This window comes from Jatropha curcas, chromosome 10 (genome assembly GCF_041381405.1).
Source record: "Jatropha curcas cultivar XTBG-Jc1 chromosome 10, XTBG_Jcur_1.0, whole genome shotgun sequence".
Taxonomy (NCBI): domain Eukaryota; kingdom Viridiplantae; phylum Streptophyta; class Magnoliopsida; order Malpighiales; family Euphorbiaceae; genus Jatropha; species Jatropha curcas.
Window position 1 is genome coordinate 10,310,189 of NC_143160.1, and position 25,662 is coordinate 10,335,850.

Sequence of the window (25,662 nt, forward strand, 5' to 3'; positions counted from 1 at the left end):
TATTATATAGACATGTATGAGAGGTACTTGATGAATTTATTATGTGGGGTTTATTATATAGAATTTAGAACAAGTATTTCCGTATTCTTTTGGATATATACGTTACTAATTTTGTTCTGAAATTCATAGTTGTGTATTTTTATGAGTGTTATTTTCCATAGATCGAATCTTTAATTTTAAAGAGGTGATTTACTAAACTAAAGTGTATTTTATTATTTGATTCATTTATTATAAATGAAAATCAACCTTTTATAAACGATTTTATCAATCGTCAAATTTAAAATTATATTGGAATAAACACACCAAAAAAAAGTTAATCCTTCGGATCCTATGTCGGTTGTGAAAAGAATGTGTATGAATTATATGGACTAGCAAACCCTTAAAAAATTACTATTATTTTGTGAATGAGCTCTTGTTGTGTCTTTAACTCGTATATATTATGTCTTTTTATATTTCTCTAGACTGAATTTATTATTCTACCTATGGATCAAACCAATGAAAATAAAAATTTTTTTATTTATTCTTTTTTATCAGTGTATAGTTAAAAATTAATTTCTATTTACATCGGTTTAGTGAATCGGTAGCTCCATGAAACTTATCTAAGCAAATTAATTTCATATTTTTCCTATTTAACTAATTGAAAAAAAAAGAGCACAATATACTATTAACATCTTTATATTAAGATAAGTCAAAATTTTAAATTTAATGGGTAATAAAATCATATAAAAATGAACTTGTGAGACTGTATTATATAACAACATATCTCTTTCAAGGGTCTAATAATCATCTCAACTGTCCTCATACCTAACAATCTACGTGGCTTTTAGGATGCAACGATGCTTCAGTATGGAGTAAACAATTCTACACGTCATTCTTTGGTTTCTTTTTGAAGTTTCATGTGCTATCAAATGGACTTCCCTTGTAGGATTGGATTCTCCATTGTGCTATACTGATCTAGTCTATTCTAGAGTTTGTTGATTTTTTTTTTTTTTTTTTTTTGGTGTTTTCCTTCTTTATTTCCAAAAAAAAAAAAAAAAAATTATTGTGTTTTATCATTCCTTGTCTTTTATTATGTATGATCTATTAATACCATTCTTTTTTATAGAAATAAGCTAATTAGTGAATTATGGTCTATTTGATATTCTCACTTACATATAAGGAGGATTACGCTTATTATATACCGTAGTTTTAATTTCATATCAAGAGATCAGTTTTAATATGAAAAATTCTAAGAACTTAAGAATACATTCACCGTTTGGCAAAAGAAATTTAATGATATATATTTTATTGAACTCAATTAATGCTAGTTGCAAAAGAAATTTAATGATATATATTTTATTGAACTCAATTAATGCTAGTTTTCTTTTTAATATGGTTTTTTTTTTAAATTATCAATATTCAAATTTCATTATTAGGGGCCGTCTAATTCAGCTCAGAGTTTTTTTGACATAATTTTTATATATACATTCTCACGAGGCAATCTCCCTCTCAGGAATTATTGCTAGAAATCTAACGAGCGATATTAGCTCTAATATCAATTATTGAATCAAGCGCATGCTACTAATGTTAAAAGTTATACTCTCTCCATTTCTAAATATTTATCACATTTGAAAAATAATATGTTTCTAAATACTTGTTACATCTGTGGATTTAACAAATAATATTTTTTTTTTCATTTTTATCATTTACATGTGACCAATAGTAATTAATGAAAAATTAAAAGTTGGTGTTTAAGGATAGTATAATTAATTCACTCAATAATATTATTGTAATTTAGACAAATTGAATGATTTTTTTAAAGGATGTGAAATATCTAAACGTGACAAGTATTTACACTACAAAAAAAACGCCAAATTGCGACTGATTTTTGCGACTGACTTAAATCGGTCGCAATTTTGAGACCGATTTGCGACGTATAGGCAAACAGTCGCAGAATTTAGCACTGAAAATTTCCGCGAGTTTGGTTTTCAGTTTGTGACCCGTGTACTACGGATTTGCGACCGATTTGTGACTAAGTGGTTTTCTGTCTCAAAATTGCGCGCGTCAAAAATAGGAATAAGTTCTGAGACCGATTGGAGACAAAATTGCGATCGATTTTTTGCGACCGACGTCATGAGTCGCAAATCGGTCGCAATTGTATGGCGTAGTAAAATGACGTCGGATAATTAAAAATTGCGACCGATGTTAATGAAATTTACAACCGATTGGTCGGTCGCAAACTTTAGGGCTTTAAACGCGACGCCCTCTCCTTTTTCTTTCTTCTTCTTTCTCTCTTCTCCTTCTCCTCTCCTCTCCTCCGTCCGCAGCGCCGCTCCAGCCCCTCCTGACAACGCTCCAGCCCGCCTGACACCGCTACCGCCGCTCCATTGCAGATCCGGTCACTCCTCAACGCCGTTCGCCACCGTTTGGACATTATTTGAGGTAAGACCGATTTGCATTTTATTTTTTTTCGAATTTTTTTTTCTTTTGCGATTTATGTGTTTTTTGCAATTTATTACTATTGTTACTGTTATTATTATTATTATTATTATTAATATTGTTAATGTTGTTGTTGTTATTATTATTATTATTATTATTTTATTCAAATGTTACTGTTAGTATTATTATTATTATTATTATTATTGTTAATGTTATTATTATTATTATTATTAATATTGTTATTGTTGTTGTTATTATTATTATTATTATTATTATTATTATTATTATTATTATTGTAAGCCATTGTTACTGTTAGTATTATTATTATTATGATTATTATTGTTAATGTTATAATTATTATTATTATTAATATTATTATTGTTATTATTTGAAAAATAATATTGTTATTGTTTGAAACGACCCGGAAATTTAATTTCGTAGAATTTTCATTTAAAAACTAAATTTTTATTTCAACCAATGAGATTATACCAGTTAGTATTTTATTATTGCTAAGCTGGACCCATTAATCAATTTGATCTTTCGAAAACCAAGCGAAAAACTCGAAAACCAAGCAAATTGAGCCGAATCATTGAATTAGACCAAACCGGTTCGAATCGAACTGGAATGGTCTAGAAGCCCCAAGATTTTTTTTTTCTTTTTTTTTTCTTTTTTTTTTCTCTCTTCTTTTCTTTTTTTTTTTTTTTTTCTTTTCTTTCTTTTCTTTTCTTTTTTTTCCTTCTTCTTCCTTACGCCAGTAGGTAGCGCGCGACCTCCTCGCCCCCTTTCCTCTCTTCGTTAATCCTTATTATAAGTCAATCAAATTTCAATTATTTTTAGTTTTCGTAAGTTATGTATTTAATCCTTATCAATATATTTTGCTTTCTATGTGTTTTGGTTAGATTGGCGGAAAAGCCTTTTAACATTATCATTGTGTATTTTCAACTTTCCTGGAACATGGTTTTCATGGATAAATATGTAATAAACTTTAAATTTTCAAATAAAATTAAATAATCTCGAGAAAAATATGTATTATTATTATTATTATGCATGTTACTGCTAAACTTGGTTTTATTGAACGACTTTCTAAAGATTTCAGTAGCTGACTGATAATAGAAATTGGAGGTTATAGTAATAGATTTAAGTTTCCTATGAGTTTTAATCAAGTGACAATAGATGTAATAGATGGTTGAACGAATACATTTTTAGTGTGATGGAACTTCGTTTGCCAGTTTAAGGGGTTTGAGTTATAATAAAACCTTTCATTCAATTATTCTTGGATGTCAATCAAATGATAATTTGTTTGTTAAATATCCTTACATGCTTTCTTTTCTAGTTGCATTCCTGTTTCTTGCTCATTTCTAAAATTCGAGGACGAATTTTTATAAGGGGGAAGATTAAAACGACCCGAAAATTTAATTTCGTAGAATTTTCATTTAAAAACTAAATTTTTATTTCAACCAATGAGATTATACCAGCTAGTATTTTATTATTGCTAAGCTGGACCCATTAACCAATTTGATTTTTTGAAAACCAAGCGAAAAACTCGAAAACCAAGCAAATTGAGCCGAATCATTGAATTAGACCAAACCGGTTCGAATCGAACCGGAATGGTCTAGAAGCCCCAAGATTTTTTTTTCTTTTTTTTTTTCTCTCTTTCTTTTCTTTTTTTTTTTTTTTCTTTTCTTTCTTTTCTTTTCTTTTTTTTCCTTCTTCTTCCTTGCGCCAGCAGGTAGCGCGCGACCTCCTCTCCCCCTTTCCTCTCTTCGTTTCCGGCCACCATGCGAGGAAAGCAAGGCGGCGCTCAACTCCATTCACGCCACCAATCGCGTCTCTCGCTTTCTTCGCGCCGAACGGCCTTGCAGTGGCGTAGCTCGAAGCTGCCTCCTTCGGCAACTCCCTCTCCTCCGGCCTTCCGGCGACTGCTATCAACAAGGTGAGCCGATCATGACTTCCTAACCTCCTCTCTTGGATTTTCTTGTGTCAATAGATAATTAACTGTGGGATTTAGGGAAATTCCTGGAAGAAATTTTGTTAAGGTGTCAAAAATTAAAATTTGGGATTTCATTAGATAATGGCATGATTTGTGTAGAGTGAAGAGGAATTTGAAATTTTCATGGAAATATTAAGCAAATTAGTGCCGAAATTGCTTGATCCCGGACTGCCGCCTCCCTCGCCACCCTGTACGGTGGCGATGCCGGCGGCCAGCGGTTGTTTCGGTCACCGGAGCATGGGTATGGCAGAATGTTGACCTTTTTATGTAGATTACGAATATACAGTTAGTTTTGCAACCCGAATTCAATTGACCTTCAAATAATTATTCGACGCAAATTTAGAAATTCGATGTTATAGCTGAAAAACTGTAGAAGTTTAGATTTAGTGACCTTAGCAAATTTATGTGGATTAATTATCAAAGTAGGTACAATAAAATAATAAGATTTAAATTATTTAGATAGGATTATATATAAGTAGAGTTAATTAAATAACAAGAAATAAGATTATGGGAATAGTCTATATATAAATAGAATATTTTTACTCTTCTATAAATAATTAAATTTGATTAGTCTGTGGTATTTGCGGTAGCCGGATATGTTTAATTAATTGGTTTAGAACTTTAGAAATTTTAAGTGCTAATTAGATATTTACTCTTTGAATAGGAGTCAAGGATTTAATAGTTTTTAAATAATTGGCGGAAATGGGGTGTATGAACTAATTTAGTGTTTAAGCCCAATGAATTACAGTTAAATAGCTTTTTATCGTTGGGATTGATTTAGAAGATAAATATTTATATTGTTGAAGATTCTTAGAAGCTGGTATACCTGATGAAATTAAAAGGTAGATAATTATACTTGTGTGCGACATTACCAATGAAATTTGAATAGGAGTGGAATTCTAGCAAATGACGAAATGCAAATAGTGGATGAATTTTATAATAATCAAGATGTTTTAGTTTCTATGAAGTTAATACTAATAAGGGTTAATATTATTAAGTAATATGTATTTGAATGTTAAATAAGGATTATTAGTGTAATTTGTTTTATATATGATATTGTTAATTGGATGATATGAGTTGCTTAGAATATAATATGTAAATTTGGGTAAAGTGTGACCTGTTGTTCTTATAAGCAGCAACTAAGGTAAAGCTAGTGCCATTGTATATAAGTTAATATGTTAATGAATGGTTTGATTGTAGACCTTGCCATAATGAGAAATTATATTTCTATGCCAAGACAAAGGAAATTCATAAAGCCTATGTTTAGGAGTGAATCAAGTTACTTAGTAGATATATATGCTTTGAATTTATACTTAGGTTAGCATTGATTTTTAGTGGCTAGTTTAGAATTTAACTTATCAATGCAAGTTTTATTTATAAAGTGTACATTTATTTGATAATTAGTTAGAGAACAGTTAATAATATTGTTGGAATATGCCTGAGGTTATTATAATTTGTAAATTAATTGGTGTATGTTGATATGGTTGTTGGAAAGGAGGATGGGAATATAGTTGACTGATTGCCCGACGGATGGGCTATGTGCATTGATTGATATACATATATATATGCTAAAATTGTGATCTTTGAGCAGGTAGATAGTCCAATTTTTAGGGGAGATGCTGTCGAAATTTCGACAGAACTTAGACTAGTTTTAATTAACAATATACTTAATAAGTTTATTTAGATAGATTCTATAATTTGTTACATAATAAATAAAGTACTCTAAGTAATTATTTATTGTCATTATTATTCATTTAAGCATTCCATTATTCATTTATTTAATTTCATTATTATTGTTTATTATTATTATTATTTATTTTATTATTGTTGTTTATTGTTAACACTATTTACTTATTTATTTACATTTGAATTTGGATGTCTAATTGTGCATTGCATTACGATGTTTAATTGACTAATATGCTTGCATTTAATTGTAATACTTGATTAATTGTGTTGTGATATTGCTGTGCTTTGTTTGTGTGGAGTTGGGATGAAGTGGGTCACCATGGGTTTGTGAGGACGGTTGGACCGTTGGCCGGGTAAATGGGAGATCGGCGCCCCCGTGTGTACCTACCGTTGTGGTTTGTATGATATGGAAAACCACAGGTTGGCTTCTTTATTGGGCGCACCTGATAATCTAGATTTGATTGCAGCCCACAGGGTGGCCTCCTGTTGTGAGCGCCTGATGATCTAGATTTGATGGAGACGACCGGGTTGCCTCCTGTTGGTATGTAAAAGAAAAGAGAGAATGGAAAAACAATGAGAGGGCTGGTCAAGTGAGGATTAGACCGGTCGACCAGTATGGGGGATCGGCTCCCCGGGTGCACACGTTATGAGAGGATGGGCCATGTGGGAGGACGGCTCATCGGGGGTTTCGGTGACGCCACAGACCAATTTCCACGTGATGTGATTATATGAAGATGTTAATAATTGTGAGTGCTGGTGATATGCTATTGGTGTGACTGGCTGTGTGAGCATATACCTAGTCGGATGACTAGGTTGATATATTTATACAATTGTGTGAATGCGTGTGTTGTGCAATAATTATTATTCATTAATAAACTCACATCTCTTTTGTTTAAATCTTTCAGGAAGTAGTTTTTTTTTAAATCCCAGCTATAACTCTGCTCTTCACTTTTTAGTATTGATCAATTAAATAGATAAATGTCCGAAGACTTATATGTATACATCCGTCAGTGAACTCCGCAGTTATAGAATTTTTATACTTTTAAGTTGTGTATTATTATAGATGGAATAATTCTGTGAGCCTGTATTATAAATATAGTATATTGTAAGCAGGGAAATTTGTAAATGTTTAAAATTATATTGAGATAGCAAATTTGTAGTGTTTCAGGCTTACTACGGGCCTCGGGGATCTTAAGCTTACCTGGGCCCTAGTGCCGGTCCGGCCTGTGGAATCGGGTCGTGACATTGTTGTTATTATTATTATTATTATTATTATTATTGTTATTTAAATTGGTACTATTATTATTATTATTGTAAGCAATTGTTACTGTTAGTATTATTATTATTATGATTATTATTGTTAATGTTATAATTATAATAATAATTATTATTAATATTGTTATTGTTATTATTTAAAAAATAATATTGTTATTGTTCTTGTTGTTATTATTATTATTATTATTATTATTATTATTATTATTATTATTATTATTATTATTATTATTGTTAATGTTATAATTATTATTATTAATAATATTGTTATTGTTATTATTTGAAAAAATAAACTCTCCAATCTCAATTACTAATTTTGAAAGTGTAATACTCCCAAATCCACATTAAATCTCTTTAAGTGCCCAATCCTTCATACCTTTTTCTTTTGCTCGAGATAACGAAACAGAATAACAAGTAATTGTACAGGAACCAAATAATTAAAAAGAAAAGGAAAAAAAAATGTAGTATTTATCTGAAATTATCTAATTAAATATATATTGTAATCTGTCTAGCTACATGCAATACAAGTTCAATGCTTATATATACTAATATAAAAAATTAGTATTACACTTTTTTATTTATGTTTTCCGTGACCAATGTTCTGAAACTGTCAGTCTCAATAAAAAGATCGCAAGTTTCAGTTTCAAATAAGTTAAAATTGAATTTATAAGTTGATGGAACTTTAAATTAACCTAAACCTAATCAAAGTTTTGAAACTGTCGGTCTCAATATAAAGATGGCAAGTTTCAGTTTCAAATAAGTTTAAATTGAATTTATGAGTTGATGGAATTTTAAATTAACCTAAACTTATTTGAAAATCAACAACTTATAAATAATTCCAAATATATATAGATATAATAATCACAAACTTGAGCTTCATGAAAACTATGAAGGATAATAACGAAGCAGAAAAATTCAATTTGTAGAACCGAATTTCTTCAATAATTGTTCAGTTTCTGCGTGATAACATCTTATTTAGACCCAATTTACGAGTCTATCTATAAACCAAATTAATGAAAAATATATATGTTTTTCAGAAATGAGATCTTTCTGACTATTTACTAGGAAAAAAAAGAGTAAAGTTGGAACAATTTATTCATTTATTTTGTACCAAAAGATAATGTACAGGGTAGGTATTGGCGATTGAGCAATTTAAACATAATCAAAGACTTAATGCAATATTAGGTTATTATATGTTCTTAATTATTGGCAACTCTTTCTTGAAAAGTTTTGGCTGTGTTTTTCTTTATTTTATATTATTGTCGTTATTATTCTTAAATATGTTTTTATTAAATGAATGATGAGTTTGGATTGGAGGCCTAGTAGTGGCCATTTTGCCTTTGGAGAATGTTGGTATGATATAGAAGTGTTTATTGAAGTGTCTTTGTATTTGAGATTTGATTGTGTTGTGCCGAAATGCTGCTGAATTTTTTTCCAAAAAATTCAATATGTGGAATAGTACGCTTACCTTTATTATAGTAGGTATATATATATATATATATATATATATATATATATATATATATATATATATATATAACCTTTGTAATGAATAAATAAACTTAGTGATTTTACATTTATATATAGTTACCCTTATTATAGAAATAACCTTAGTTAGTTATAAGTGTAAATTGAACATTACATTAGTGGCATGTTTTAAGGATGGTTTAGACTAATGCAATTACATATAATTTACCCTTTATAAACACATTGTTAATTAGGTAAAAAAAAATGCGAAATAATCGAGATTGGATATACTGGAGGTTCGAGGTCAATGGGATATTAAGACAAGAGTTCTTGCAAGGATTGGAGCCGTTTATACAGTTTGCAGTTGGTAATCCCAGTTTTATGGATGGTAATAAGTTGAGGTGTCCATGTAATCACAAGAAGTGTCGAAATCGAGCCTTCTTAGACATCGATATAGTGAAACTTCATTTGTGCAAAAATGGCTTTGTGGAAAATTATTACGAATGGATACATCATGGTGAAGCTCGAGTCGCCAGTGGGTCAGGCCACTCCATTCCAGTAAGTTTAGAAGTTCAGCCGTATCAATTTCTGTATGGTAATCAATGCAATGATATGGTAATCGATGCGAGTAGAGTACAATGTGATTGGGATAATATGGAGGAATCGCCAAACGTAGCAGCACAATAATTGTTTGACATGCTAAGTGCAGCTAACAGTGAACTGTGGCCTGGATGCAAGAATCATTCAGTTCTGTCTGTTGTGGCACGATTACTACACATGAAAGCAGAGCACCATTTTTCAGAAAGGTGTTACGATGATTTTGTGCAGTTAGCAAAGGAAATGTTGTCTGAAGGCCATTCAATGGTTGATAATTTTTATCAGACAAAAAAATTAGTTCGGGGATTGGGACTACCGATAGAAAAGATTGATTGCTGTCGTAATAATTGTATGATATTCTGGGGTGTTGACTCGGAATTCAGAGAATGCAAGTTTTGTAATCTTCCAAGATATCAACGGCGGGGTCAAGGGACTGCTAGAGTACAAAGAGAGAAGGCTTTCAAGAAGATGTATTATTTCCCTCTTGTTCCTCGCCTTCAAAGGTTATATGCATCTAAGGCGACAACTGAACACATGAAATGGCATGCTTTGCATGAATATGAGGATGGTATAATGACTCATCTGTCAGACTCTGAAGCGTGGAAACATTTTGATAACATTCATCCTGTGTTTGCTGCTGATATGAGAAACGTGAGATTGGGGCTTTGTACTGATGGGTTTCAGCCGTTTGGCCAATCAGGACAACAATATTCATCATGGCCTATCATTGTCACACCATATAATCTACCACCGTCAATGTGTATGAAAGATGAATATATGTTTTTGTGTGTTATTGTTCCTGGCCCTACTAATCCAAAACATAAAATTGATGTGTTTCTGCAGCCTTTGATTGCCGAACTTAATTATTTATGGGAATATGGGGTTGAAACATTCGATATTTCGACCAATCAGAATTTCATAATGTGAGCTGCTTTGCTTTGGACCATCAGTGATTTTCCAGCATTTGGAATGTTATCTGGGTGGAGTACGGCAGGCAAATTGGCTTGTCCTCATTGCATGGAAAACACTAATGCATTTACACTAAAGAATGGAGGTAAACAGTGTTGGTTTGATTGTCATCGCAAATTCTTACCAGAATCTCACCCTTGGAGGAGAAATCGACAATGCTTTAGAAAGAACACGACTATTGTTGAACCCCCTCCGCCTGTGAAGCCTGGAGCTGAAATATTACAAGAAATTGAAAATCTGGGGCTTATGAAAGTTATAGAGTTAGGTGCAGATGAGGCAAATACAAGAATTGGCAGGAATAGCGGGTGGAAAAAGCGAAACATCTTCTGGGATTTGCCATACTGGAGTTCACTTCTTATCCGTCATAACCTTGATGTGATGCACATAGAAAAAAATGTGTTTGAAAATCTGTTCAACACTGTTATGAACATTGAAGGGAAAACCAAGGATAATGCAAAAGCGAGAGCAGACATGAAGGAAATTTATCGTCGACCAGAACTCGAGCAATCTGTATTTACTGGTAAGTTTTCGAAGGCATGTTATTGTTTAGATAAACCCCAAAGGCAATTATTGTGCGAATGGTTATGATCATTAAGGTTTCCAGATGGCTAATGTTCAAATATGGGTAGATGTGTGGACATGAGGAAGTACAGATTGTTTGGCATGAAAAGCCATGACTGCCATGTTTTCATGCAAAGATTGATCCCTGTGGCATTTCGGGAATTATTATCAGGAAAAATTTGGGAAGCAATGACAAAATTGAGTCTCTTTTTCAAGGAATTGACGATGACTGTTATCCGATGCGATGATATGGACCAATTAGAGCGAGAAATCCCGGTAGTTATGTGCAAATTGGAGCGAATTTTTCCACCCGGCTTCTTTGATTCTATGGAACATCTGCCGGTTAATTTGCCCTATGAATGTCGTTTAGCAGGACCGGTACAATATCGATGGATGTATCCATTTGAGAGGTGATTCACTAACATCTCATTCTAATGATTACATCATTTATTTGAACTTATACTTACATATTGGCATTGTACAATGACAGACACCTGCAGAAAATTAAAAAGAATGTGCGCAATAAGGCAAAGGTCGAGGGATCCATTTGCAATGCATATTTGGTGGAAGAAGCTTCCACATTCTGTTCACACTACTTTGACCAACATGTTTTCACCAAGCATCGGAGAGTGCCACGTAACGATGACAGAGGAGATCGCGTACAATCTGAGTTTGAAGGAAATCTAAAAATTTTCACCTACACTGGGCGTACGATTGGTAAATAAAAAAAAAGACGATTGGCTGATGCAGAGATACAAGCGGCTCAAACCTATATTTTATTGAATTGCGAAGAGATTACACCATATGTACAGTAAGTATACATAATGTAGACAGTCTAAACTTGACGTGGGCCGTTGTTAAATCATACTTATGCTAATTTGGTTCGTTGATAAATAGGAAATATATCAATCTTTTGCGGCTTCAAAATCCCAATTTGACTGATACTGCAGTTGATGCAAAGCTGGACACCAAATTTGCAGAATGGTTCAAATATTATGTAAGTTACTTTCAATGTACACAACATGGAATGTACATTTATTAAATCTCACTCATGTCATTACTATTTCCCATAGGCTCGAAGCTCGGGAATCGATATTGGTAACAGATTTATTACGGATCTAGCAAAGGGGCCATTACCGGTTGCTAATGCCTACTCTGGCTACTTTGTAAATGGTTACAAGTTTCACACTGAGGGTTATGGGAGAAGCACAAAGACAATGAACAGCGGTGTGTGCATAAAGGGATCAAACTACAGTGACGTGTTAAACGATTTTTATGGGAAATTGCTTAAGATTTTGGAGTTAGAATATCCAGGCCTACCAATGAAGTGCACAATCTTATTCAAATGTGAATGGTTTGATCCTACGCCAAACATTGGCACGAAGGTTCATCCTAAGTATAATCTGGTAGATATTAATCAAAGAAGAAGATATACAAAGTATGAACCTTTTGTGTTGGCAATGCAAGCTGCACATGTGTACTATGTCCCATATCCATCGTGTAAATGAGATCGTTGCGATTGGATGGCAGTGTGTAAAATCAAGGCTAGATCGGTTGTTCATGCACTTGAAACCAAACAATCTGCTTCACTCGCAGTATGATACGCAACCAATGCAAGTTGTTGAAGATTTAACCGATAGATTGGATGATGAAAGTCGATCTTATGTTGAAATAGGAGAAGAGGAAGCTGATGAAGAGGAGGAGGAAGCAGATGATATTGAAGACACTTAAAACTTAGAGCAGTTTTACTGTTACAAATTGATAAATGTATATCTAATTAATATTATTAATGAAGAATTTCAATGGTATTAACTTTCTTTACTCATATTTACCACATGTTCTACAATTCATATAATTGTATAAATTCATTTTATCTAGGTTCTGATATCTGCAGTACAGATGGCTAGAGGCAGAGCGTTTGATTCAGACGCGTATGGCAGTGGTTCGCGTGGAGGTCGTGGCCCAGGACGCAGTGCCCGTGGATGAGGAGGGTCGATCCCTTATCCTTCTTCAGGTACGTCTGGGGCTTCATCCTCTGTTCAGCGACCAGTACTGCCGCCATCACATCCTTCTTCAGGTACGTCTGGTGCTTCATCCTCTACTCAGCGACCAGCACTGCCGCCATCACATCCTTCTACTCCTTCCTCTTCTACCCCCGTTTCTGGACCAGTACAGACTCCACCAGCTGCACAGTCACCTATTGTGCAAGGTAATCATAAATGTCATTACTGTCATTTTAATTATATATTAATTATCTGCATTTATAACATTTGTCACTTCTTTTGCAGCTTCATCATATCCACGTATCAGCCTCAGTTTGGTAGCGGGACAGTAAGTACTTATTCAATTTTTCCAAAGGCATATTTTGTTCAGATTGTGATGCTTTCGTCTAATTATATTTCACTTCTGTTTTTTTTTTCAGCATATATCCATCTTCTCGAGCAGTGAGGTAAATTTTGAGGATAATCAAGCTACAGCTGCATAAAGAAGGATACACATGGGATGCCGTACCACAAGAGGCGAGAGACTTTTATTGGGACGAGTTTCAGGTACTCTTTGGTTTAAGTTATATCATCATTCAATGTTTACAATTCATCAAGATACCTCCTTAGTATTGAAACGCTATATTTCATTTTTTGCAGAAACATTTCATATAGGACGAGGCCATTACGGCTATGCTGAAAGTGGCCTGGGAGAAGATATGTGCTGATCGATATGCTGACTTCACCTATAGGATGAGAAGAAGCGGTAAGAAGCAGCAGTGCGTGTCTTAGGAGATATGGGAGAGCTGGCAAAAGGCTTGGGAGGATCCTGCGTTCAAGAGAAAGCGGGAGATATTTGCACAAAACAGGCACAGTGAGACTGGCGGTGATGGAGCAGGACCTTCTCGACACACAGGCGGATCCATATCTGGTATAGAGACAGCTCGATTATTAGTAAGTGAACTAGTCCCTATTTATGAAACTGATGTTTAATGAAAGGACACTATATATATTAATATATCATGCATAAAAATTCATTACAGGCTAAACAATTAGGTCGTGAGCCAAACCCGATTGAGGTGTTTACATACACTCACACGAAGGACTACGATCTGAATACGTTTGTCGATAGACGTGCGGTGAGCGTCAATGTAATTAACAATGAATAATATTTACATTTACCCTCTACTCGTTGCGAAGATGTACAAAGTTCAATATAATAAAGCTTGCAATTGCATTGATTAATTAATTTTTTGTTTTCAGGAGAACTATACTACAGCTCGGGAGCGTCTTGTTTCTTCTCAGACCGATGAATCTGAAGCTGAGTCAAGAATTGACGAGGTAGCGCTTTATCTCGAGGCTGTAGGGGGCGAGAAGAAGAGGAAGGTATACGGCATCGGGTCTCAGGCATCACAGTTTTACTGCGGCTCAGCAGCTCACGCTTCTACAGCCAGCGCAAGCTCACAGCCCGAGCACACTGACGAGCACTATACTGAATTACGGGCTCAACTTGCTGATCAGTAGAGACAGATTGCAGAGCTTAGAGCGCATATGATGCGGCTATCCGGTGAGCCCGGTGCTGGTACTTCTTCCTCTGATCCTGCGCCTGCTACAGACCGAAATGTTTCAACGTCTCAGCAGCAGCCACTACTGACTCCTAATCCCGGTGCTGCAGACGATACCTTGGTCACCCCTCCTGGCGCTGCATCACATCCAGTAGGTACTCCTCCCGGCGATCCGACATCGGATCCTGCAGATGAGCAGCAGCGTAGATTTAATTTTGGACCTTTTTAGTTTTTCATTTGTATTTTGATATTTTGTTCAGTACAATAAAAATTACATTTTTATATTGTTCTTGAATTGCGTGTGTGATATATATGTATATATGTCAATTTTCACAGGTGCGAAAAAATTATGGTTTCATAATAATATTTAATTTTTTTTTATTTTTTTTCACTTTTGCGACCGATTTGCTACCAAAAATTAAAATTTTAAATTTACAATTTGTGACCGATTTGCGACCGAATTTTAAAATTGCGACAGATTTTTTCTGCGACCAATTTGTGACAGAGTTTTTAAATGAAACACGACCAAAATTTGCGATCGATTATTCAAGTTTGCGACCGATGAAATAATAGGTCGCAAACATCTTTGCGACGAGCTATTTTGCGACCGATATATATCGGTTGCAAATCGGTCGCTAAGTGAAATTAGCGACCGATTTTTGCCATTTTGCGACCGATTGGTCGGTCGCAAAATGACGTTTTTTTTGTAGTGTTAATAATGGAAGAAATAACTGTTAGTCAGTGTTCAACTCTTTCTAGTTAACCACATTAATCCAAACTTCACGTTTCGATCATACTCTCTTTGTCCAAAGTATAAATCATTTTTTGATGATTATTTTGTTGAAAAATATAAGTCGTTATGAGTATTTTAAGAAGTAATAAATGATATTTTTTCAATATTACCCTTATTACATTATATACAATAAATAATTTCACAATAATCATTTATTTTGAGATAAAAGATAATCTGGTCAAAATATTCTTGATTTTATTATAATTTAGGTAAGTTATTACTTTCTTAATTTTTGTACAAAAATTTTAAACGATTTATATTTTTAACAGAAAGAGTAATTTAGGGTGCAACGAGCTATGTTTATGCACTCTCACGATTGTAAAGAAATTTCTAGAAACTTACTAAATTAATTATAAAAAATAATATTTTTTTTTTGAAAGAGAAATAGTATTGCATTACTCAAGGAAATGTATAGGGCGGTTGAACATTTAGTTGGTTGAAGTTAAATCAAATATAATCTATGCTCACCGCACAATTCTAAAATTTTTAAAATATAAATCAAATTGAAATAAACAGGTTATATATAGAATTGAACTAAATTTAATTAGTTCTATTAATCCGACTGAATTTGATTTTAATTATTTCTAAACAAATTTAAATTTATTTTGTGCGATTAATAAAAACTAAATCGATTAAAAAAATTTTGATTTCCTATTAAAATTGAAATTAATTCCATCACGTAAATAACTTAATTGACTTGGTTAATATGTTGAGCTTTTTCCAACTTTAATCAGCATTAATGATTTGCGTGCAAATTATTATTATTATTATTAAGATATAATATCTGTTTCGAAATTAATTTGATTTGACATTCACAAGACAGTGTGGACATGACACACATGGCTTCATACACTTGTCTCCTTCCATTATCTATCTTCATCTTCAATTAATCTGTAATAATTATGAATGTACATTTATAATTGCATTTTAGAAAATGATTTTCTGAGATTATACATTGAACATCTGCCACATAATAATACATACAAAAAGAATATTAATAAATGAAAAGAATAATTCTCTTCAAAAAAAAAATGAAAAGAATAATATATATATATATATATATATATATATATATATATATATATATATATATATATATATATATATATATATAAAGAAAACGAAAGGATATTGTACCTTACAACAATAAATGAAAATAACTAAAAATAATATTAATAAAAATGCTCTTTTTTTATTGTAACTCAAATTACTTCATTGATATATAAATTTAAAGAAATTAAAAAGAAAGGAAAATATCACTTAAATTTTCAATTAGTAACATCTTCTATTAATTATTTTAAAATTTATTTCTTTTTATTCATTTTAAGACTAAATGAATTGGATTTTGATGGCTCTTTCATAAATTCACAAAATTAATAAAAACTCTTACGATCGAAATAATTTGAACTTGAACATTTTCATCCTTCATGTTTCTATAAAAGTGAAAAAATACCAATGAGGTAAAATATGAAAATTTTTATAAAAATTTTGAATTTTAACTTATTTTTTTATTTATTTATATTATTAATTAGATACTAGCTATTAAAGGAAACAATTACTATTGTCATATAATTGATAATATTATTATTGTTATATAGTTCAATTTTAATATTATATAATTTCATTTAGTTTATCTGGAATAGGTTCGGATGTATGAGAGAATGTATTGGCTCGGGTTTAGTTTCGGGATGTATTAAGCTTTTTTTGAATTAAATTAATAAAATAATAATTCAAATAGTTGATAAACAATTTTTAGTTAATATAACTTTTAAGAAACATAAAAAAATAAAGAAAAACTAAAATTATTATTATTATTATTATTATTATTTATCTCTCTTTCTTTTTCTTTTATAGGGTAATACAATGGGTTGAACAGTCTCCTACCAAGTACCAACTAGCTGACCAACATTAATATCATGAAGTTACAATTCAATGCCACGAAATTGACGTCGAAGATGATGACGTGTCCCGAACAATCCACTACAAGCAGCAAATTTGCTTTTTAATTTTCTAGAGAAACAAACATAAATATCTATTTAAATAATAATTTTCATAACTTTTTTTTTACTTAACAAAAATAGAAAAATAAATATTCAATTTAAGAATTTAAAGAAAAAAAAAACAATTATTCCATTTCCAAGCATGAATTGATGCATGCGAACAAAACAGTTTATTACAATTACTCATTTCAAGATTCAATTGTTGTCGGCAAAACATGATTGGAAAAGCATTTAAAGCAAGGAGTTGGATTCTAGGTTTCGCAATTTTAATGCCTTTTTATTTTTATTTTTATTTTTTTAAATAATTTACAATATTTACTCTCTTTAACAGCTACGATTTTCTTTTTCGTTTTTGTTTTCTTTTTCTTAAATTATAATCCATTTATTACTATCTCCGTTTCATAATATTTATCACATTTAAGAAAAATAGTTTATTTCAAAATACTTGTCATATTTGTGGTTTCAAAAAATAATAATTTTTTTTATATTTATCCTTTGTATATGATTAATAATTATTATTTCAATTTAACAGTTTTCTCAGAAAAATAGTGTTAAATTAAGGGTAATATAATCAATTTACTTAATAATTTATTATAATTTAGACAAATTTAATAATTTTTTTAAAAGACGTGAAATTTCAAATGTAACAAGTATTATGTAACAGAGGTAGTAGTATTAAATTGAGGGAAATATAATTAATTTACTCAATAATTTATTGTAACTTAGACAAACTTAATACTATTTTTCTTAAGGGACATGAAATTGAAAAATATTATGGAACAAAGATAATAATTAATCTTGGTTGATGCAAAAGTCAATATAATAATAATAATAAATAATAAATATGTAAAATATAATATCTTTAAGGATTATAATTTTATCGGTTGAAAATGGTTATCTTAATCTCTTATTGAAACCTAAATTTCATTAGGTAAAATAAAAAATTATATTATTAACCAAGATATATATTAAATATAATTAAATTATTTTTATTTTTTAAACCAATAAAATTAAAATTTTTAAAATATTCTATTCTTATCATATTTAATATATACCTTATATACTATATAATATAATTTTTTATTTTATCCAATATAATTTTGATTTAAATAGAAAATTAATATACAACCAATAAAATTTAAATTTTCTTTATTTTTTAACCAATAAAATTAAAAGTTCTTAATGATACTTTGATCGCAAATAGGAAGCTTTTTAGCAATCCCATATTCCCCAACCAATTAATACTTCTAGAATAGATATATTATTATAGATTTTTTATACATATCAAAAAATATATATTTTGGATATACAAAATAGTTGATGGCTTCTTGTAATTTGTTTTTCAAGTAGCTCCATTCGTAAGGATAAGGTTGCTGGCTTGGGCTTAAAAGGCAATGGTTCCTTTTGCCCAACCTAAATGGGTAACTAAACTCATAGTTAATAGTGCCTATTCATGGGCTGGGCTTCAGTTTTTCAAATTGGCCTAAAACCTTATTTGATGATTTAAAAAAGTATTATTGCTTGAAAAATTCAAAATAATACAACACCAATAAAAATTATAATTTATGTACTAATTCTATTTGATTAATCCGATTATCATTTTTAAAATAATCGATTGAAAATCAAAAATTAAATTTATTTCCATCGAAATAATAAAAATTTATTAGTTTACTTCGATTATTTGATTTACAGTCAAGCAGTTCCAACCCAATACCTGAAAATTGAAATATTTTTAAGTTACTGACAAAAACTAATTACCTCTCATCAAAATAATTAAATATTATTGAAGGAAACGAGAGCTATCCTTATTACATAGCTTATTTTAATTGTAATTTATGCGGATTTATCTATTTATTATTATTAGGAAGTATTCGAATTAGTATATATATATATATATATATATATATATATATATATATATATATATATAATTAGGGGTGTGCAAACGGGTGGTATGGTTATGAATCGAACCAAACTGGAAAAATCAAAAAGCGAAAGCAGATTTCCTTTAAAGTCGAATCAAACCGAATTAAATTTAATAATTGAATTAAGCCGATTGGTTCAGTTCGACAGACATCGATTTAATCAAATGGTTCGATTTTACTCAAAAAATGAATATTTTAAAATAACCGATTCAAAGATAAAAAATCAAAATTATATAATGCGAAACCAAAAACTAAATAACCAAACAAAAGACAGAAAATAATTTGGTTGAGTTTGATTTTTGATTTTTTCCAAAGTTTGCTCATCAATATTTAAGTTGTAGCTTTACCCTTGAAGGGAAGGAATCTCATGGAAACCATATTTTCCACTTCACTTTATGATTGGGATTCCACTATAGATTTGGATTTTAGTGTTTCATTAGTTGTCCAAAAATTGTCATTGAGATTTGATCTATTAAGAGACAAAGATTTGACCTAAAGAAAGTAATTAATTGGTTTGATTAGTTGGATTTTGCATTTCTTAATGATTCTTTAATTCCATCCTAAGTCATGCAATGCCAATAGTATATTGATTTGATTTCCATCAACCTCATTTTTTTTTTTTATTCATTACTTTGTTCTTATGGTTCATAATGGCATCATTTTTAAGGACCTTATAAGTACAAATGGTTATAATTTTTGTTAAGACTTATCATTTTGGAATATGAAATTTAATTGAATTTTTTATTTTGATATGTTAATGTGTTTTTTTATTTTGATATGTTAATATGTTTTTTCATAATAGGGATAATTATATAAAAGTAGTGCTTTGAGCTTTGTTGTTTTGTTTTTAATTTGTGTTTGAGCTTTATTTTTTATCAATTAAGACTTTGTTGGACAATCGTTTTTTAGTTAACTTTTAACATTTTGATCAAGTTAAGTATCTATCTTTATTTATTGTATTGTTCAATATAGCTTTTAAAAGTTGATAAATTTTTTCATGAAATATTAAACACGCTAACATCTAGTGTCAGAGAGATTAATTAAATTTTTTTAAAGTCATACTCATTGTTTTTTTCTTGAATTCAATTAATTAAATATCTAATATTCTTCTTTGTCATTTTAAGTTAATCAACTAAATAAACAGTTAACAGTCAGCTAAAAGAAAATACCTAACAAACTGCTTAGTTAACAAATAGCTAAAAACATTATATAGTAACAAAGAAATGGGCATTATTTCACGTATTCAAATGGCACCATAGAGTATGACGGGTTACAAGATTCTCTGAGCAACCTTAAATTTGCAGCTAAAGAGCAGTTTAAAAAGCTCAAGAAAGAAATTGATAAGATTAGAGGGCCTGATTCTATTGGGAAAAAGGGTTCAAGTTCTGAATTGTTGGGATTGAGTGGTATGGACAAATTGATTGATATGGATAGGGCACTTGATGGTCTTAGAAAAACTCTGGAGCCTATATACTCACAAACAGAAGATATGGTTTTCTTGTCTAAGTCATTGCTTCTTGACTGGCAGCAGGAGAGAGAATTTCAAACAGAAATTGAAGAAATGGTGATCAAGAATTGTCTTCAGAGTCTCCAAGAAGAGTTTGAGCAGAGACTGTGGGATCAAAATGCTCAATCTTATGGTATTGAAAGCACAAACCAGCTTGAAAAGATCAAAGAGATTTCAAAGTTACTTTGGGACTTAGATATCATATCCAAATCGTTATCTGCTCCTGAAAGTGGGCATTTAATTTCACACGGATCCTTGGAGCACCGAAAGGTTTCCGGTAGTCATGCCAAAGTGGGAAATGGCAAACATGACGAGTCAGTTATTGTTGTTCCAGAAAATTTGGATCATTCACAACTAAAGCACTTGTCGAAGGATGAATTGTTTAATCATTTAAAGGCTGAGATGACTAAAATGAAGAGACATTATGAGTTAAAAGAGCATGAAATGACTGAAGATTATTTCAGTCTCAAGAGGGAGTACTTGAAGTTGAAGGAAAGGCCTTCTGCTTTGCCTGTGGTGAAGGATAAGGAGTTTGATACATGGAGGAAAAAGATCTCAGAGATCATTCTAAAATTGGATGGCATCCTTATGGAAAATGAGAAACTGCCTTCATTTAGTAACAACGGAGATTGTCTTGACAATTTGAAGGATAGATTGGAATCTCTTTGCTCAGAAAATCACCAACTAAAGGACTTGCTCATGGATAAGGAAAAGGAAATAAAATGCCTTTCCTCACAAGTTTCTGCTGCTGCGGAGAAAATAGCTGAACAGTCTTTGGCTGAGGAAAACTTGTTAAGAATGTGCAATGATCTTAAATGTGCTATGGAAGATGCAGAGATTGAAGCTTCAGTTAGTGAAGATCTATACAAATTCCTTCTTAAGGAGGTCGTTGATCAAATGCAAGGCTTCAATCAAGAGTTAGATATGGAGTATGAAATCATACGGGGAATTTATAAAATTATTTTCGAGGAAGCTGTTTACAATGCCGAGCATACTGGTACTTTAGAGATTGAAGATTCAGTTATAGAGTCCATTATAGCACAAGGAATATGTGAAGTTATTTTTAAAGAATCCTTCAAGGAAGCGGAGGAGAAAGTTGGTGCCTTGAACATGAAATATCTAAATGAAATTGAAGTTCGATTGTCCCTTGAGATGCAAGCATTGGAAAAGGAAAAGTTCTTGAGATTGAATATTGCAGAGAAAGAAAAGGCAGAGCAAGAGGTGCTCTTATTAAGGGAAATGGTTGATAACAAGACTAATTTGGTGCAAGAGGCAATGGAGGCTTTGGCAAAAGACGAGGAGACATTTGCGTTAGCTTCTCAAGAGCTTGACAAGTTAAGGGTTCAGAGAACTGAGCAGCAAATACTAATTGCAAATTATGATAAAGAATTACAAGCTGTCAAAGGTGATTTGCTTAGGGCAAGGGAGAAAGTTGAAATGGATAAAGAGGTGATCTTTGAGTTGAGAGAACAGGTTGAGACAGTAACAAAAAAGTTAGGAGAAGTTAATGAGGAGAAAACTATGCTTCTTTCTATTTCCCAAAAGCACCAGAATAGTTTATCATCAGTTGAAGCTAGAGAAAGAGAACAGAGGAAGCAAATAAAGTCTACCATTGTTCTTGTCCAAGGATTGTCAGAAGCAGTTACTAATTTTGAATGCAGGGCAACAGAATATATTAAAATAAATAGCTTGAGGTATATAATGCCACCTTTTGAAATAAACTTAAAACGATTTTCTGGAGTTGCTTTCTAATATGGTGCTTAGACTAGACAATTAAGTTTAGTAGGATGCCTCCGATTGCTGACATGGAAACCATGTTTGCATAAATGAATGAACTACAACATGACTTTGTTCCTGTGGTTATGGGAATGCTGCATTTAGATTTAACTCACATTATGAGATACTTGACATCTGTTAACTTCTAGAACTTGAACAAGTTTAACAGTGCAATTTACCTGGGAATCTCCTCCTTTAAGTCAATTTTCCTGTTCTATGGGTTTATGGCTAAAAACGTCATATGGGGGACAAATCTTTCTTTTGATCTGTGCCGTAATCATTTACTAATTGCTGGAGTTCTACATATACTTTCCTTGAGTTGTTTTCTTTAATGGCAAATTATGAACATGCTCTCCTGAATTTATTTGTTCGGACCATGACATAGGTATATTAGTGTTAGTCTTATGATATATTTCTAGCATGGACATAACCTCCAGTTTTAAAAAATGGTAACTTCTTCTGAATGTGGATTTGCCAAGAAAATGCTTGATGTTTATATAGTTATTTATTGTCATGATACTTGCATAATACCAATGTGTCCTTACTTGCAAGATTTGAAGCGTTACTAATTGAGACGGCTCTCAATTGATGAGGGTCCTTTTAGCATGCAGGTTCTTGTTGCCCTCGATTTCCATATCTATGCTTTCCACTCTGTTTACTTGATACTGCCCATGTTTTGTGCGCAAATTGCATGCCTAATTTCTGTTTTCAATATTTTAGTCGTGCTCCCCAATCTGTGAAGTTAATTGGCCTCCACTTATTAGCTGCCCTTTCTGGTCTGCCAAGTTTCAAGTTTTCATATTCAGCTTTTAACTAGAAAAACTTTGAGGGTGTTTTGAGCTTAAGATTTATTGATGCAAAAACAATAACATTTCCATGGCATCTTTTCCAGGTTGGAAGAATTGTGCTCTCAATTGAATTCTCTCATTCAGAAAGCTAACGCACTTAAAAGGGAGGAGTTTCTGTACAAGCAGAGGCTTGAAAGGAGGTGTTCTGACCTTCAAAAGGCTGAAGCTGAGGTATGCCAGAAATTTCATCTCAAACACACACATGCGCATGCACACACATAGTTTTGTTATAAATTTTGTACATATTGATGTGTTTTGGGTTGATGTTGTGATCTAGAAAATGGTTCCATCACCAAAATGCATGTACAAGGAATTTAATCTGGTGCTTGAATTACATGTTTTGTTATTACAGTGCATTGTTTGAATTCAGAGTCTTTAGCTATTGCTGGATTACATGGTAGTTGGTGCTGTCAAATCTTTTAACAATTGTTTAAAAGTAGATATACTGATGTGAAGCTAAATTCAAGTAATGGCTAGAGGCAGTTCATTAGTTACATAATAATGAATATAATGATATTAACTAATTTTGAAGCTTGGGATTGAAACATGAGTTGCCTCATTTCTTCCTATTTAGGGAACAAGATTATACCTGTGCAGTCTGCATTTCAAGATGCCTCATGTCTTTTGGTAAATGAACTAGAGGTAGCAAACTTGATGCAACCCATTAACATGCAATCTACAAAACTCGTATTTAGGTGGAATTGAACTGGGCGTAAATGGATTTGTGCAAAGATGGGTTTGACCCAGTTATGACATGCCAAAAGTTAGATTATAAATAGGTGACCGATGTGATCCAAAATGACACAATATAACCAAACCCAACAAACCCTCCCAATAAAAAAAAAAAAAAAAAAAAAAAATATGACACACACACACACACAGAGATGCAGGCTCTTAATTATTTGGGTTCAAAAGTTAACTTTTAGTGCCTGATATCATACATCTAAATCTACTAAAAGTAAAAATTGAAACATATTTTAAAGTAACTAAATTTAAAGTGAATAGGATGTAAATGTAAATTGATTAAAGGATTTTGATTGGACATGATATCATACATCTATTGATGAAATGCTTGTGAATATTTTGTTATTGTTAGTTATGTGTATGGGCACATATTTTCAATTTGTTAAATACAGTTTTTCTTGAATCTCAGGTTGATCTTTTAGGTGATAAGGTGGACACACTTCTAAGTCTTCTTGAAAAGATATACATAGCACTGGACCATTATTCTCCAATATTGAAACACTATCCTGGGGTAAGATGCTTCTACTCTGTTGATTACACTACTGAATTATTGCGTGCTTGCGCTTTTTTCTGTTCGTATAATTGAATTCAATGCCTTTGTTCTTGCATCTACTTCTGCGCAACATTGCTTGCCTTATATTATGTTAAGATTGATATTAACTCTCGGTTTTCCAAAATAAAATAAAACCATCTACTCATCGAGCTTTTCATTTTAATCAGATTATGGAAATTCTAAAGCTGGTTAGAAGAGAATTAAGTGGAGAATCTGTTAAACCAGTTTGATCTGTTTGTTTGACAAGGTAACGTTTCCACATTATCAACTTCATCGTTGTCGGTGGTTTCAATGTTGAATTGCCATCTAACTTGGCTTATATACACCAGAATTTCATCTTAACTCATCTATCGATCCATTATCGATGAACAGATAAAAGCTACATAGTTTCTTTTGGTACTGTTGCAAAGTCTTCTAGTACTACATTATTATTATCTGGGACATAGTTCCAAGTAACTTGAAGCCAAAATAAATGGTATTGCAGCAAGTTCATGCTAACTGCATCTGGAGAAGATATTATCTTTTGTCAGTATTTTGGTTCGATATAAAGGAAAATTTGAGCAAACGAAGAGATACCAAGCAGTCGCAAGAATACAAGCAGGGCAACCACGGAGCCTCCTTTCTCTTTTCGTTTTGTATAGGATTGTCCCACATTTTCAGTTTTGAAGCATCTATCTCAACAAGTTACAGGCGTTAGTTTCTGATATAGATAAGGCTCAAAGTAAAGCATTCCCTTTGCTACTAGGAAACTGCAAATTGTCATTTATTTTCCTGTATGAAGTTCTCTGTACTCTATAGGTTTAGCTTGTAATGTATAGTGTTTGCCCAGTCTGTTAAATGAAAAAGAAAGTACTCTTTTGGGCTACTTTTTTTTTTTTTTTTTGATACTTTCTTTTGGGCTACTTTTGATAATACCATTGTCCTTTAAAAAAAAAAAAAAAAAAATTATGTGTGTTGATTGCCAGATACATATTTTTCTGCATAGGCTGCATTCTGTGGCATACAGGTG

General features: G+C 31.8%; 1 protein-coding gene and 1 long non-coding RNA gene across 2 annotated transcripts; both read left to right on the plus strand.

The window, feature by feature from the left end:
* The first annotated feature begins 4,093 nt into the window (after window positions 1-4,093).
* Window positions 4,094-7,247, plus strand: LOC149493067 (uncharacterized). The gene is made up of 2 exons (XR_016322825.1): window positions 4,094-4,351; window positions 7,000-7,247. It is a non-coding gene; the product is annotated as an uncharacterized LOC149493067 (long non-coding RNA).
* Window positions 7,248-14,493: 7,246 nt separating this feature from the next.
* On the plus strand, window positions 14,494-25,541 carry LOC105636957 (WPP domain-associated protein). Its single transcript, XM_089726847.1, has 6 exons — window positions 14,494-14,658; window positions 19,581-19,678; window positions 20,447-22,426; window positions 23,401-23,527; window positions 24,510-24,611; window positions 24,821-25,541. The coding sequence occupies exons 1-6, from the start codon at window positions 14,494-14,496 to the stop codon at window positions 24,881-24,883; spliced, it is 2,535 nt and encodes an 844-aa protein (XP_089582973.1). The 3' UTR covers window positions 24,884-25,541.
* Window positions 25,542-25,662: the final 121 nt, after the last annotated feature.

Coding starts and splice junctions, on each gene's coding strand:
- LOC105636957 (XM_089726847.1), top strand. CDS start 14,494: ATGATGCGGCTATCCGGTGAGCCCGGTGCTGGTACTTCTTCCTCTGAT. Junction 23,528..24,509: donor TTCAAAAGGCTGAAGCTGAG/GTATGCCAGAAA, acceptor CTTGAATCTCAG/GTTGATCTTTTAGGTGATAA. Junction 24,612..24,820: donor TATTGAAACACTATCCTGGG/GTAAGATGCTTC, acceptor CATTTTAATCAG/ATTATGGAAATTCTAAAGCT.